This window comes from Apostichopus japonicus, chromosome 12, assembly GCF_037975245.1.
Source record: "Apostichopus japonicus isolate 1M-3 chromosome 12, ASM3797524v1, whole genome shotgun sequence".
In the NCBI taxonomy this organism is placed as follows: domain Eukaryota; kingdom Metazoa; phylum Echinodermata; class Holothuroidea; order Aspidochirotida; family Stichopodidae; genus Apostichopus; species Apostichopus japonicus.
In genome coordinates this window covers 14,083,053-14,098,767 of record NC_092572.1, presented here as the reverse complement: position 1 = coordinate 14,098,767, position 15,715 = coordinate 14,083,053, and the positions used below count along the sequence as shown (strand labels likewise).

The following is a 15,715-nucleotide window of genomic DNA, read 5'->3' as shown; positions in this document are numbered from 1 at the left end:
GTTCTCAATATATTTTTATTAATAAAAACATCCTGGGTTATTGAAAGATATTTTTAACGGTAAGTTTAAATATTTCAATATTAACTCCTCAGACAGTATTACAACAATCATGTTGAATCCTCTCAATTTCAAGTTTGTAAACAGAGATGTTTGCTTCTCTAAATTATCACTATAACGAAGGTTTTATGTTTGTGATGTTTTGTTCTATTGTGTATGATTCATGTCAATTCATGTTCGTGTTTATTTCAAGACAATACATATGTGTGAGCATCGATGCCAATCGAACAAAATTAATCGAGAACTAAATAATTCGTTTCGTTCTACGTTCCATTTTCATACAGTTAGTAAGGAATATCGTGAATGTACATATTTCATCTTAGAATAGAACAGCAATTTTCATGATTTGGTCATAAAGTATCGAGCTCATATAGTGAATATCAAGAATAATCGAAACAAACCTGATGAGCTTTCTGTTCGTCACTTAATTTCCCTTCAGTTGTTTGTAGCTTTTTCGTTGTTCCCTAGTTATATTAATTTGAGAATAATTGTAGAGGAAAAAAGTTATTGTTATAATAAAATACATTATATAACAAGGAAACATTACTGAGTAGTAAATACATTTGTATGATTTTCTTTTTAAATTCGATTTTCTCTTTTTACTCAAACAAATGATTGATTGGCTGATGAAGTCGTTGTGCTTACAGGGTTACTGTTCCTCATATACTGTTATTAATAAACAACGTCATGGGATAAGAAAAAAAAAGATATTTCTAACGGTTATTGTGTATGATTCATGTCAATTCATGTTCGTGTTCATTTCAAGACAATGCATATGTGTGAGCATCGATGCTAATCAAACAAAATTAATCGAGAACTAAATAATTCGTTTCGTTCTACGTTCCATTTTCATACAGTTAGTAAGGTATATCGTGAATGTACATATTTCATCTTAGAATAGAACATGATTTGGTCATAAAGTATCGAGCTCATATAGTGAATATAAAGAATAATCGAAACAAACCTCATGAGCTTTCTGTTCGTTACTTAATTTCCCTTCAGTTGTTTGTAGCTTTTTCTTTGTTCCCTAGTTATTTTAATTTGAAAATAATGGTAGAAAAAGAAAGGTATTGTTTATAATAAGATACATAATATAGTAAGGAAAATAGCTGAGTAGTCAATACATTTTGTTTTTTTTTACTTTTTTTTATTTACTTAAACAAATGATTGATTGGCTGATGAATTCATGGTGTTAACAGGGTAAAGTTCTCAATATATTTTTATTAATAAAAACAACCTGGGTTATACAGTTAGTAAAGGAATATCGTGAATGTACATATTTCTTATTAATATAAAACAGCAACTTTCATGATTTGGTCATAAAGTATCGAGCTCATATAGTAAATATCAAGAATAATCGAAACAAACCTGATGAGCTTTCTGTTCGTCAATTAATTTCCCTTCAGTTGTTTGTAGCATTAACGTTGTTCCCTAGTTATTTTAATTAGAGAATAATGGTAGAAAAAGAAAGTTATTGTTATAATAAAATACATTATATAACAAGGAAACATTACTGAGTAGTAAATACATTTGTATGCTTTTCTTTTTAAATTCGATTTTTTTTTTTACTGAAACAAATGATTGATTGGCTGATGAAGTCGTTGTGTTTACAGGACTACTGTTCCTAATATATGTGTATTAATAAAAACATCCTGGGATAAGAAAAAAGGTATTTCTAAGGGTACGTTAAAATATATCTATATTAACTCGTCAGCCATTGATACAACAATCAAGTTGTTTTCTCTTAATTTCAAGTTTGCTGAACAGAAATGTTGCTTCACTAATGATCAATGAAACGAAGGTTTTATGTTCGTGATGTTATCCTCTATTTTGTATCATTTATGTCAAATTAATTATCGAACTTATTTCAAGACAACTTATATAGGTGTTTATTGATGTCAGTCAACATAGTTAATCAAGAACTAAATAGTTCGTTTTGTTTTACGTTCAATTTTTATACCGTTAATATGGAATATCGTGAATGTACATATTTCTTATTAATATAAAACAGTAATTTTCATGATTTTGTCATACCAATTCGAGCTCATATAGTGAATATAAAGAATAATCGAAACAAACCTGATGAGCTTTCTGTTCGGCACTTAATTTCCCTTCAGTTTTTTGTAGCTTTTCCGTTTTTCCCTAGTTGTTTTAATTTGAGAAAAAATGGTAGAAAAAGAAAGTTATTGTTTATATTAAAATACATAATATAGTAAGGAAACACAGCTGAGTAGTCAATACATTTGTATGTTTTTTTTTTACCTAAACAAATGATTGATTGGCTGATGAATTTATGGTGTTAACAGGGTAATGTTCTCAATATATTTTTATTAATAAAAACATCCTGGGTTATTGAAAGATATTTTTAACGGTAAGTTTAAATATTTCAATATTAACTCCTCAGACAGTATTACAACAATCATGTTGAATCCTCTCAATTTCAAGTTTGTAAACAGAGATGTTTGCTTCTCTAAATTATCACTATAACGAAGGTTTTATGTTTGTGATGTTTTGTTCTATTGTGTATGATTCATGTCAATTCATGTTCGTGTTTATTTCAAGACAATACATATGTGTGAGCATCGATGCCAATCGAACAAAATTAATCGAGAACTAAATAATTCGTTTCGTTCTACGTTCCATTTTCATACAGTTAGTAAGGAATATCGTGAATGTACATATTTCATCTTAGAATAGAACAGCAATTTTCATGATTTGGTCATAAAGTATCGAGCTCATATAGTGAATATCAAGAATAATCGAAACAAACCTGATGAGCTTTCTGTTCGTCACTTAATTTCCCTTCAGTTGTTTGTAGCTTTTTCGTTGTTCCCTAGTTATATTAATTTGAGAATAATTGTAGAGGAAAAAAGTTATTGTTATAATAAAATACATTATATAACAAGGAAACATTACTGAGTAGTAAATACATTTGTATGCTTTTCTTTTTAAATTCGATTTTCTCTTTTTACTGAAACAAATGATTGATTGGCTGATGAAGTCGTTGTGCTTACAGGGTTACTGTTCCTCATATACTGTTATTAATAAACAACGTCATGGGATAAGAAAAAAAAAGATATTTCTAACGGTTATTGTGTATGATTCATGTCAATTCATGTTCGTGTTCATTTCAAGACAATGCATATGTGTGAGCATCGATGCTAATCAAACAAAATTAATCGAGAACTAAATAATTCGTTTCGTTCTACGTTCCATTTTCATACAGTTAGTAAGGTATATCGTGAATGTACATATTTCATCTTAGAATAGAACATGATTTGGTCATAAAGTATCGAGCTCATATAGTGAATATAAAGAATAATCGAAACAAACCTCATGAGCTTTCTGTTCGTTACTTAATTTCCCTTCAGTTGTTTGTAGCTTTTTCTTTGTTCCCTAGTTATTTTAATTTGAGAATAATGGTAGAAAAAGAAAGGTATTGTTTATAATAAGATACATAATATAGTAAGGAAAATAGCTGAGTAGTCAATACATTTTGTTTTTTTTTTACTTTTTTTTATTTACTTAAACAAATGATTGATTGGCTGATGAATTCATGGTGTTAACAGGGTAAAGTTCTCAATATATTTTTATTAATAAAAACAACCTGGGTTATACAGTTAGTAAAGGAATATCGTGAATGTACATATTTCTTATTAATATAAAACAGCAACTTTCATGATTTGGTCATAAAGTATCGAGCTCATATAGTAAATATCAAGAATAATCGAAACAAACCTGATGAGCTTTCTGTTCGTCAATTAATTTCCCTTCAGTTGTTTGTAGCATTAACGTTGTTCCCTAGTTATTTTAATTAGAGAATAATGGTAGAAAAAGAAAGTTATTGTTATAATAAAATACATTATATAACAAGGAAACATTACTGAGTAGTAAATACATTTGTATGCTTTTCTTTTTAAATTCGATTTTTTTTTTTTTACTGAAACAAATGATTGATTGGCTGATGAAGTCGTTGTGTTTACAGGACTACTGTTCCTAATATATGTGTATTAATAAAAACATCCTGGGATAAGAAAAAAGGTATTTCTAAGGGTACGTTAAAATATATCTATATTAACTCGTCAGCCATTGATACAACAATCAAGTTGTTTTCTCTTAATTTCAAGTTTGCTGAACAGAAATGTTGCTTCACTAATGATCAATGAAACGAAGGTTTTATGTTCGTGATGTTATCCTCTATTTTGTATCATTTATGTCAAATTAATTATCGAACTTATTTCAAGACAACTTATATAGGTGTTTATTGATGTCAGTCAACATAGTTAATCAAGAACTAAATAGTTCGTTTTGTTTTACGTTCAATTTTTATACCGTTCATATGGAATATCGTGAATGTACATATTTCTTATTAATATAAAACAGTAATTTTCATGATTTTGTCATACCAATTCGAGCTCATATAGTGAATATAAAGAATAATCGAAACAAACCTGATGAGCTTTCTGTTCGGCACTTAATTTCCCTTCAGTTTTTTGTAGCTTTTCCGTTTTTCCCTAGTTGTTTTAATTTGAGAAAAAATGGTAGAAAAAGAAAGTTATTGTTTATATTAAAATACATAATATAGTAAGGAAACACAGCTGAGTAGTCAATACATTTGTATGTTTTTTTTTTTACCTAAACAAATGATTGATTGGCTGATGAATTTATGGTGTTAACAGGGTAATGTTCTCAATATATTTTTATTAATAAAAACATCCTGGGTTATTGAAAGATATTTTTAACGGTAAGTTTAAATATTTCAATATTAACTCCTCAGACAGTATTACAACAATCATGTTGAATCCTCTCAATTTCAAGTTTGTAAACAGAGATGTTTGCTTCTCTAAATTATCACTATAACGAAGGTTTTATGTTTGTGATGTTTTGTTCTATTGTGTATGATTCATGTCAATTCATGTTCGTGTTTATTTCAAGACAATACATATGTGTGAGCATCGATGCCAATCGAACAAAATTAATCGAGAACTAAATAATTCGTTTCGTTCTACGTTCCATTTTCATACAGTTAGTAAGGAATATCGTGAATGTACATATTTCATCTTAGAATAGAACAGCAATTTTCATGATTTGGTCATAAAGTATCGAGCTCATATAGTGAATATCAAGAATAATCGAAACAAACCTGATGAGCTTTCTGTTCGTCACTTAATTTCCCTTCAGTTGTTTGTAGCTTTTTCGTTGTTCCCTAGTTATATTAATTTGAGAATAATTGTAGAGGAAAAAAGTTATTGTTATAATAAAATACATTATATAACAAGGAAACATTACTGAGTAGTAAATACATTTGTATGATTTTCTTTTTAAATTCGATTTTCTCTTTTTACTCAAACAAATGATTGATTGGCTGATGAAGTCGTTGTGCTTACAGGGTTACTGTTCCTCATATACTGTTATTAATAAACAACGTCATGGGATAAGAAAAAAAAAGATATTTCTAACGGTTATTGTGTATGATTCATGTCAATTCATGTTCGTGTTCATTTCAAGACAATGCATATGTGTGAGCATCGATGCTAATCAAACAAAATTAATCGAGAACTAAATAATTCGTTTCGTTCTACGTTCCATTTTCATACAGTTAGTAAGGTATATCGTGAATGTACATATTTCATCTTAGAATAGAACATGATTTGGTCATAAAGTATCGAGCTCATATAGTGAATATAAAGAATAATCGAAACAAACCTCATGAGCTTTCTGTTCGTTACTTAATTTCCCTTCAGTTGTTTGTAGCTTTTTCTTTGTTCCCTAGTTATTTTAATTTGAGAATAATGGTAGAAAAAGAAAGGTATTGTTTATAATAAGATACATAATATAGTAAGGAAAATAGCTGAGTAGTCAATACATTTTGTTTTTTTTTTACTTTTTTTTATTTACTTAAACAATTGATTGATTGGCTGATGAATTCATGGTGTTAACAGGGTAAAGTTCTCAATATATTTTTATTAATAAAAACAACCTGGGTTATACAGTTAGTAAAGGAATATCGTGAATGTACATATTTCTTATTAATATAAAACAGCAACTTTCATGATTTGGTCATAAAGTATCGAGCTCATATAGTAAATATCAAGAATAATCGAAACAAACCTGATGGGCTTTCTGTTCGTCAATTAATTTCCCTTCAGTTGTTTGTAGCATTAACGTTGTTCCCTAGTTATTTTAATTAGAGAATAATGGTAGAAAAAGAAAGTTATTGTTATAATAAAATACATTATATAACAAGGAAACATTACTGAGTAGTAAATACATTTGTATGCTTTTCTTTTTAAATTCGATTTTTTTTTTTTTACTGAAACAAATGATTGATTGGCTGATGAAGTCGTTGTGTTTACAGGACTACTGTTCCTAATATATGTGTATTAATAAAAACATCCTGGGATAAGAAAAAAGGTATTTCTAAGGGTACGTTAAAATATATCTATATTAACTCGTCAGCCATTGATACAACAATCAAGTTGTTTTCTCTTAATTTCAAGTTTGCTGAACAGAAATGTTGCTTCACTAATGATCAATGAAACGAAGGTTTTATGTTCGTGATGTTATCCTCTATTTTGTATCATTTATGTCAAATTAATTATCGAACTTATTTCAAGACAACTTATATAGGTGTTTATTGATGTCAGTCAACATAGTTAATCAAGAACTAAATAGTTCGTTTTGTTTTACGTTCAATTTTTATACCGTTAATATGGAATATCGTGAATGTACATATTTCTTATTAATATAAAACAGTAATTTTCATGATTTTGTCATACCAATTCGAGCTCATATAGTGAATATAAAGAATAATCGAAACAAACCTGATGAGCTTTCTGTTCGTCGCTTAATTTCCCTTCAGTATTGTGTAGCCTTTTCTTTGTTCCCTAGTTATTTTATTTTGAGAATAATGGTTAAAAAGAAAGTTATGTTTATAATAAAAAACATAATATAGTGAGGAAAAATAGCTGAGTGGTCAATACATATTATGTTTTTTTTTACTTCTTTTTATTTACTTAAACAAATGATTGATTGGCTGATGAATTCATGGTGTTAACAGGGTAATGTTCTCAATATATTTTTATTAATAAAAACATCCTGGGTTTTTGAAAGGTATTTTTAACGGTAAGTTTAAATATTTCCTTATTAACTCCATAGCCATTATTACAACAATCATGTTGTATCCTCTTAATTTCAAGTTTGCTGAACAGAGATGTTTGCTTCTCTAAATTATCACTATAACGAAGGTTTTATGTTTGTGATGTTATCTTCTATTTTGTATGATTTATGTCAATTCATGTTCGTGTTCATTTCAAGACAATGAATATGTGTGAGCATCGATGCCAATCAAACAAAATTAATCGATAACTAAATAGTTCGTTTTGTTCTACGTTACATTTTTATACAGTTAGTAAGGAATATCGTGAATGTACATATTTCTTATTAATATAGAACAGCAATTTTCATGATTTGGTCATAAAGTATCGAGCTCATATAGTAAATATCAAGAATAATCGAAACAAACCTGATGAGCTTTCTGTTCGTCAATTAATTTCCCTTCAGTTGTTTGTAGCTTTTTCGTTGTTCCCTAGTTATTTTAATTAGAGAATAATGGTAAAAAAAAGAGAGTTATTGTTTATTATAAAATACATTATATCATAAGGAAACATTGCTGAGTAGTATATACATTTGTATGCTTTTCATTTTAAACTCGATCTTTTTTTACTGAAACAAATGATTGATTGGCTGATGAAGTCGTGGTGCTCAACATAATTAATCGAGAACTAAATAGTTCGTTTTTTGTTTGTTTTTTATTTGCGTTCCATTTTTATACCGTTAATAAGGAATATCGTGAATGTACATATTTCTTATTAATATAGAACAGTAATTTTCATGATTTTGTCATACCAATTTGAGCTCATATAGTGAATATAAAGAATAATCGAAACAAACCTGATGAGCTTTCTGTTCATCAATTAATTTCCCTTCAGTTGTTTGTAGCTTTTCCGTTGTTCCCTAGTTATTTTAATTAGAGAATAATGGTAAAAAAAGAAAGTTATTGTTCATTATAAAATACATTATATAATAAGGAAACATTGCTGAGTAGTATATACATTTGTATGCTTTTCTTTTTAAACTCGATTTTTTTTTTACTCAAACAAATGATTGATTGGCTGATGAAGTCGTGGTGCTCAACATAATTAATCGAGAACTAAATAGTTCGTTTTTATACGTTCCATTTTTATACCGTTAATAAGGAATATCGTGAATGTACATATTTCTTATTAATATAGAACAGTAATTGTCATGATTTTGTCATACCAATTTGAGCTCATATAGTGAATATAAAGAATAATCGAAACAAACCTGATGAGCTTTCTGTTCGTCAATTAATTTCCGTTCAGTTGTTTGTAGCTTTTCCGTTGTTCCCTAGTTATTTTAATTAGAGAATAATGGTAAAAAAAGAAAGTTTTTGTTTATTATAAAATACATTATATAATAAGGAAACATTGCTGAGTAGTATATACATTTGTATGCTTTTCTTTTTAAACTCGATTTTTTTTTTACTCAAACAAATGATTGATTGGCTGATGAAGTCGTGGTGCTCAACATAATTAATCGAGAACTAAATAGTTCGTTTTTTTTACGTTCCATTTTTATACCGTTAATAAGGAATATCGTGAATGTACATATTTCTTATTAATATAGAACAGTAATTGTCATGATTTTGTCATACCAATTTGAGCTCATATAGTGAATATAAAGAATAATCGAAACAAACCTGATGAGCTTTCTGTTCGTCAATTAATTTCCCTTCAGTTGTTTGTAGCTTTTCCGTTGTTCCCTAGTTATTTTAATTTGAGAATAATTGTAGAAAGGAAAGTTATTGTTAATAAATAATAATATAACACATTCAATTGAAAGGATACATTGCTGAATAGTTAATGCATTTGTATGTTTTTTTCTTCAAATTAGATGTTTTTTTAAACTTAAACAAATGATTGATTGACTGATGAATTCAAGGTGTTTACAGGGTAATGCTCCTTTTATAAATTTATTATTGTAAACATCGTGGGATCGCAAAGGTATTTTTAACGGTAAGTTTAATTTTTTTCTTTTCAAATTAGAAACGTTTACTTATAAAAAAAAAAGTCGTGGTGTCAGTCGGACACATGTGTTCAATTTATTCTTGACTTTTGATTGGTCTAAACATGAAGTTGGTTATGCGTATTAACAAGATATTTAACTAACATTAAAGTATAGTTTATCAGTTATCCTTTACTTCATATTTGATTTGTTTTTCCCGAAAGAATCGTTTCTTTTGTCATCATTGTCATAGTAATAAAAATAATTGCTATGGATGCAACGCCTTCGCATCATTCAACCTCATTGGCTCAACATTCAGGAAGGACATGACTAACTTTTCTTCTGCCCCCCCCCCCGCCTTCTTCCCTTGTTCTCCACACCCCTTTAACTACTCTTCTCATAGCTCTCTTCCATCTTTTTTCCCCACACCTTTCTGTCTTTGTCCTTCTCCAGTTTATTACCTACCCCTTCCCTTAATCCTCTCTTTGTCCCTCCACTGTTTATCTCCTACCTCTCCTCTTACCCTGTTGGTTTCTTTCTTTCTTTCTTCTCTCCATCCCTTGTCTACTAATCCCCTTTCATCCATCTCTTTGTGTTCACCATGCTCATTAACATGTATGTATTTTGTGCATGTTTTTGTCCCTTCTGTTACTGTTACTTGTCATTTACCCTTTGACGAAGATCCTGCTAGGATCGAAACGTCAGGCCAACTTACTTTTACCCATTGTCATATTGTATTATTAAACATAAGAAAATCAAAGAAATTTGATGCAATTATATGTTATATGCTTAACAAAAACATTACTAATTTTACACATGGACGGAATTTTTTCATGTTGTATGAAATAAAAGAAGTAAATAAATCATGTGTCAGTTGATTTCTCGTAATTCATTTAAGTTTACCAATTGCATTCTTCAATGAATTACTAACACGTAAATACCTTTAGTGTTTTCTCCTTTTCAGCCAGTTCTCTCTGAACGGTATTAAGTTCTTCTGTTTTTGTCTACTCGTAGTTATAGGAATGAATACGAACAAAACATCAATACTTTCAACAGAAATTCCATAATTGCGAGAATAATTTTGAAGCCATACACACAATTTGCAATAACATCTTCTATAAATTGTCTTCTTCATCAAGCTATAACAATTGAATTTTCAATTATGCTAAAAAAAAAATATTGTTTGATATACTGGGAATATTATCATTCGTAACGCAAAAATAATTTCAAATTAACCGTTACTGTAATATATAACTATGCTGATTCAAATACGCTAGTGCAAATAGCAACATCATAATATCAATGAAAAAAATACAACTTTATCTTCAAAAGAATACCTCATTGACTCAAGTTTTTGCCATGTCTTATGGTTATTACGAGTAAAATTTCTTAACACTATCGTTATACCGTTAATTCAAGTGAATTAAATACCGTCGTTTCCTTCTCAGTCAGATCGTTCCTAGTTCTGTTGTCTATTCGAATATTTGATTTAGTTTTGTGGATTTACCTCTTCAATTAATCACTTAATAAGAAAAATGTCGGGTCATTTACGGCTGTTCTATATAAGTTAAGTTATATATAACAATTGATTTCGTTACAAAATATTTCACAAAGTGCAAATCTGAGAAGCTGTTTTAACAAATAAGAATTAAAGAAGCTAGTTGTCAATGAGCCTCTGTTTTGGTTTGGATTGTCTCTTAAATTGAATATCACTGCTTCCGACTTTCATTAGCGAAAGGGAAGATTTTTATTAAGGTTTTTAGATTAAACATTGATAAATAATCCCAAAAAAATTGTAAAGTCTTTGTCCCTTCGTCTAATCTTTCGTTTGCAGACTTATTTCTTCTTCACTCTCCATATTCCAATTCATTCGTTAATCTTAATGTTTATTTCTATTATTCGTGATACTATTGAAATCCACAGTTTTGCTAGAGGAACTTACTTATACCCATTTACGTGAAAGTTTAGACATTAGAAAATTCAATATCACATTGAAATTGTCTTCCTCTTTTCTTCGATTTCAGTTGTTTGCTCTATTGTTATGAATGTTGATTATCTCCAAGTAATTGTTATATTATACGTATATAATAGGACAGTGAAGAAATTAATAAATGTTCCATCATTTTCTGGATGCACTACCTGTAACCTCCTAATGTAACATTGTAATAAAGAAATTCTTCTCCTCTTTGATTTAAAGTTAATTGAAAAATTAAAACTAATAAAAACTAATTAATAATTGAATGAACATCACCAGGGATGTTCGGATTTTACATTGTCTTCTAAACAATTCTTTCTGAAGTTTGATTCATTATTTAATTAAGCTCTTAATTAGACCATCTTGTACGTTGGACGTCGTATCTGCTCAATTTGATATTGTCTAAAGCAAATCAAAACCTACATTCAAGGTAATAAAATATATGATTTCTGACGTTTAGTTACACACGATATTTACTAGGATATTACTGTACACTGTTAACATTTGCTGCTTGCCTACAATCGTTCGGTTCTGTTTTAATCGTTAAGGACTGGTTGTATTTTAACATCTCTTGTGAATATTTCTTTACACATGGTTGAATAAATGTTTACACAATGTTCCCTTCTTGACCTTCTCAGATCAAACACCAAGTGCTAAGCGTCGTTGACATTGTATTTTTTTTTTTTAATAAAGGTTTCGATTATTTGTTTTCATAAAAATGAACGGTTTATGGTTGTTCAATAATTCATTTGAGAGACACTTAGGTCAAAACCGACCCAATTTTAGTAAACAAGTTCAATTAATTCATAATTTGAGTTTCATGTCTGCTGAAGTCGTCATTAAAATATCAAAACATAGAAAATAAGAACATCTTTCATTATCATAAATTTTTGGGCGGGTGTTCTACATATATCCTCATATAACTGCTTTGCGAATTTAGCAAAAGGGAGCATGTCATATAAAGATCACACATATTCATTTCCCGATTATTAAGGCTTGTCAACAAACAATCAATTACATTGGCATAGTATGGATTGTGACAATGATAAAACTATTGAAACTTAAACAAAGAATGAGAAGTATAAGATAGCGTTGTTACTAATTCAATACCATCCAAATTTTTACAAAGGAGCCTAAACATGAGATACCAAATAACTTGATCTAATATCAACACCAATTGAGTAACACTACACATGATCTTGGTCAAAAGTTGTTGAGGGGTCCACTGTGTAATGTGTTTCTGAAAGGAACAAAATGCTAAAAAATTCATGACATAAACGTAAACGTTAATGTTAACTTATTGACAAACCTGAAGACTTGTCTTTTCTTTTTCAAGTAGTCTTTCCTGTTCACTTGTCCTGGTGTTGAAGATATATAATGGAAAACATCATGCTTACTTATCCATCTCAGTCACGAAGAAGCTTTTTCATTTTATCCATTATTATAAGGATATCATTGCTTAACCAGATAATTATTGAGGGTAATAATTCTAACCGTTCACACAATGATATTACTGCCCAAAATGCGTTGCTTTAACTAGTTAAAAACTTAATACCTTTATATGATCCTTTATATTGTTACTTGTTTGAAGTGAAATAAATGCGCTACTAATTTCTTAAACGTAAAAAATCATTTATTAAACTAATGCATTATATCGAATAATGCCATCTCTTTTGCCAACCAACAAAACTGCTTTAGATTTTAATTTCTTGATGACATTATGTTTCATGAATGATTCAAAACACTTGAGCAACTTAAAAAAAAATAACTTTAATTATGTAGCGAATAAACTTGCAACAAATGAAGTCTTACCTTTCTTTCGTTTGTGCATACTTTTCCCTTTTTGCTAAAATGAAGAAATAACATGCAAATTAATTAGTAAAAATTAAAATCGTGAAAGTTATTTGTAAGTTTTGGTAGTTTACTTTACATACCGTATATATAGATCAGTAGGAAAACAATGACCACGATTGCAACTATAAGCAGAACGAGCGGGATGATCCACCTGGCTGACGACTTATCTGTAGAAAAAAAAAGCATTTTTGTTCGATCGACTCATTGCATTAAGAACCATAAATAGAAAACATATGATATACACGTTTACATAAACTGAAAATACAAACAAGTAAAAAAGGTAAGTTGTTTGGCTGGATGAATCGGTGCAAGGCCGGATAAACATTTTGGACGGACAGACATATGACTGGATGGATCTAGGGAGGTGATTGACCGATGGATTGATACGCTCTTAGTTTACCTGCATCTGTTTGTTCTTTAGCTGTATCTGTTTTGTCCAGTCTGACATGGGCAAGTCTTGCACATGCTTGTCCATCTTCACTAACAACAGCTTCACATGTCAGAGGTAATCCAAACTCATTCGGCACCGTAATTGTTTCTGATATTGTACTGGATTCTTCATTCAAGGGAGGCTCACTAGATACAGAATCAATCTCTTTGGAACCATTAAACCATTTCAAAGATAACGATGATGGGCCACCTTTTGCCGTACAAGTTAATTTCGTTTCCTTAGAGGGCTCAACTTGAAGTGTGCAACTTTCACTTGGTTCACACTGTTCGATTCCGAATGTGAATTCTGAAAAACAGTATGTATGTATTGTTATGTAAGAACATAACAAATGCAACAGAAAATCAATGATGGAAGGTTTGTTGCAATTTTGGAAAGTACTGAATGAGTCACACAACACTTACGTAACAATCAGTTAGAGCAAAAATAGTTTTTAAAATTGTACGCTACCAACCACATTGCTTTGTGAGCATTCTCCGTGCAACCAGCAGTCAGTTCATACAAACCCACAACTCACAAAACAATGTGGGATGAATTATTTACAAGGTTATTATGATATGATGTTCATTGTGTACATAGAAAGATATTTCCAAACATGTTTCCAATATTTACCTAAGAGTTACAGTACTGTGGTACACAGTACACATGATTTACACCATTACTTACCATTCACCGTGACCTCAACTGACACAGCCCCGCGACAGTTGGTATTTTCTGATACAATTCTGCAATGATATCTTCCCCCTTCTGCTAGGGTAACATTGTAAATGACGAGACTACCATCCTCATTGACTAAATATTTCTTCGAATCAGAGCTAGGGATGCCAAGCACTCTTGATGCTACGCTCTGACTAGTTGCAAAATCTTCTCCTTTACTCCAGAAGTAAGCCGTCTCATCGCCTTTTGGTACACACGGCACCACTGCTGTTTCACCTTTCTCGATGGAGAATACTGGCCAGTTTGCAAGAGCTGGTTGAACTAGATTAAATGCATGTACAAGTTTTATTTGGTTTTTGAATACATGATTCAGATGTAATATTTTCCCTGCTAAATCTGAATGATGAGACCTTTTGTATTCACCATTGCTTTCATGGATACCAAAACAAGTAGTTATTTAACTCAAATCTAAGTAATATGAAAACGCAGTGTGATATTGCTGAAAAGACCACTGTGTAGAGGATCTGTGTATTGAAGCGTTGATCATTAGCTATAGAAATATAGTACTTAGCAGAGCCTCTTTGAAGAATTCAGAAGTTGAGGGTCTTGGGCTAGGGAGGGGTTAAGGGGTGCAGTTCAAAACAAGGGATATCACCAGCGTGATTATTGCGCACTATCACCGGCGGATCAACGATTTTATTAAGAAAGCTGGGTGATCATTAGATTATTGCAGTAAACTCCTCTTTAAGGAGGGAATCTGGGAAAGTTCTTCTTATGAAATGTTGCTGTCTGAGGCACTTTTAAACAATAACTTAGTTCTATAGTGAAGTATTATGCAATATATTGCTAAAAAAACATAATGTTACTTCTTCTGTTGGAATAAGGGGGAGGGGAGGCAGACGCAATTTCAAGGATCAGGTCGAAGGTTTTGATTTGTACAGTTTACATTCCGATTAACAAGTCGCATATCCTAAGAACCGAGGGAAGATGTTCGAACTTGAAAAATTAGATAAAAATAAGTTGACATGTTCAACTTCCAAGTTTGGCCATCGTAGCATCTACAAATGTGGCTAAATTTCTACTCGTTAATACTCTAAACTCTAGCGGTGTTATTAAATAACATGCACATTTGTATAGCTTTCAACTCCAGTGTTCTATCAGTTTGTATCTTTAGGGGGAAAAGGGCGGTTCTCGGGTTGATCGTGGGTAGGGCTGGGGGTAGATCGGGGGTATGGTTTGTGATGGTAGGTGGGGTATTGTTGTCGGGATCCGTATTATTTCATTCTTTTTGTTTTGCTTTGTTTACTTTTCCTTTAATTCCTATTCATTGTTTTATCTATGTATTTCGGACTTTTTTTTTCATTTATTTAAAAACTCTTCGACGAGACCCTCTGTTTTGTTTGGTGGGGAGGGGGGGGGGTTGAGTTTCACTTCCCTCATTGCTGTTCATATTTTTTGTACAGTGTCCTATTTGATGTTGTAGTAAAACAAATATACGAAACGAGTTTGTAACTCATTGAAACGAGCCTAAATTGTCATCACAATATGAAGTTTTACGAGTGTTGTCACAACCAAGCACAACGTCTCATTAATTATCTTTTCACACATAGATTAGGCTGGTTTAATCGTCTGATGTG

General features: G+C 30.5%; 1 protein-coding gene across 16 annotated transcripts in view; it reads right to left on the bottom strand.

Annotated features, from left to right (window-relative positions):
- The window catches only part of LOC139976728 (uncharacterized), a 34,705-nt gene that overhangs the window by 13,513 nt on the left and 5,477 nt on the right, over nucleotides 1-15,715 (bottom strand). For 9 of the 16 annotated variants that reach the window (XM_071985412.1, XM_071985411.1, XM_071985415.1 and 6 more), the window contains exons 3-24: nucleotides 14,088-14,399; nucleotides 13,374-13,709; nucleotides 13,054-13,140; nucleotides 12,932-12,965; nucleotides 12,429-12,477; nucleotides 10,086-10,148; nucleotides 8,840-8,902; nucleotides 8,425-8,487; nucleotides 8,011-8,073; nucleotides 7,583-7,645; nucleotides 6,882-6,944; nucleotides 6,169-6,231; nucleotides 5,764-5,826; nucleotides 5,201-5,263; nucleotides 4,509-4,571; nucleotides 3,796-3,858; nucleotides 3,391-3,453; nucleotides 2,828-2,890; nucleotides 2,137-2,199; nucleotides 1,426-1,488; nucleotides 1,022-1,084; nucleotides 459-521 (exon numbers count right to left, since the gene is read on the bottom strand). In XM_071985412.1, the coding sequence (XP_071841513.1) occupies nucleotides 459-521; nucleotides 1,022-1,084; nucleotides 1,426-1,488; nucleotides 2,137-2,199; nucleotides 2,828-2,890; nucleotides 3,391-3,453; nucleotides 3,796-3,858; nucleotides 4,509-4,571; nucleotides 5,201-5,263; nucleotides 5,764-5,826; nucleotides 6,169-6,231; nucleotides 6,882-6,944; nucleotides 7,583-7,645; nucleotides 8,011-8,073; nucleotides 8,425-8,487; nucleotides 8,840-8,902; nucleotides 10,086-10,148; nucleotides 12,429-12,477; nucleotides 12,932-12,965; nucleotides 13,054-13,140; nucleotides 13,374-13,709; nucleotides 14,088-14,399 (1,889 nt within the window). The remainder of the gene's footprint in view (nucleotides 1-458; nucleotides 522-1,021; nucleotides 1,085-1,425; nucleotides 1,489-2,136; nucleotides 2,200-2,827; nucleotides 2,891-3,390; nucleotides 3,454-3,795; nucleotides 3,859-4,508; nucleotides 4,572-5,200; nucleotides 5,264-5,763; nucleotides 5,827-6,168; nucleotides 6,232-6,881; nucleotides 6,945-7,582; nucleotides 7,646-8,010; nucleotides 8,074-8,424; nucleotides 8,488-8,839; nucleotides 8,903-10,085; nucleotides 10,149-12,428; nucleotides 12,478-12,931; nucleotides 12,966-13,053; nucleotides 13,141-13,373; nucleotides 13,710-14,087; nucleotides 14,400-15,715) is intronic. The other 7 variants (XM_071985425.1, XM_071985426.1, XM_071985427.1 and 4 more) reach the window with 5 other exon arrangements.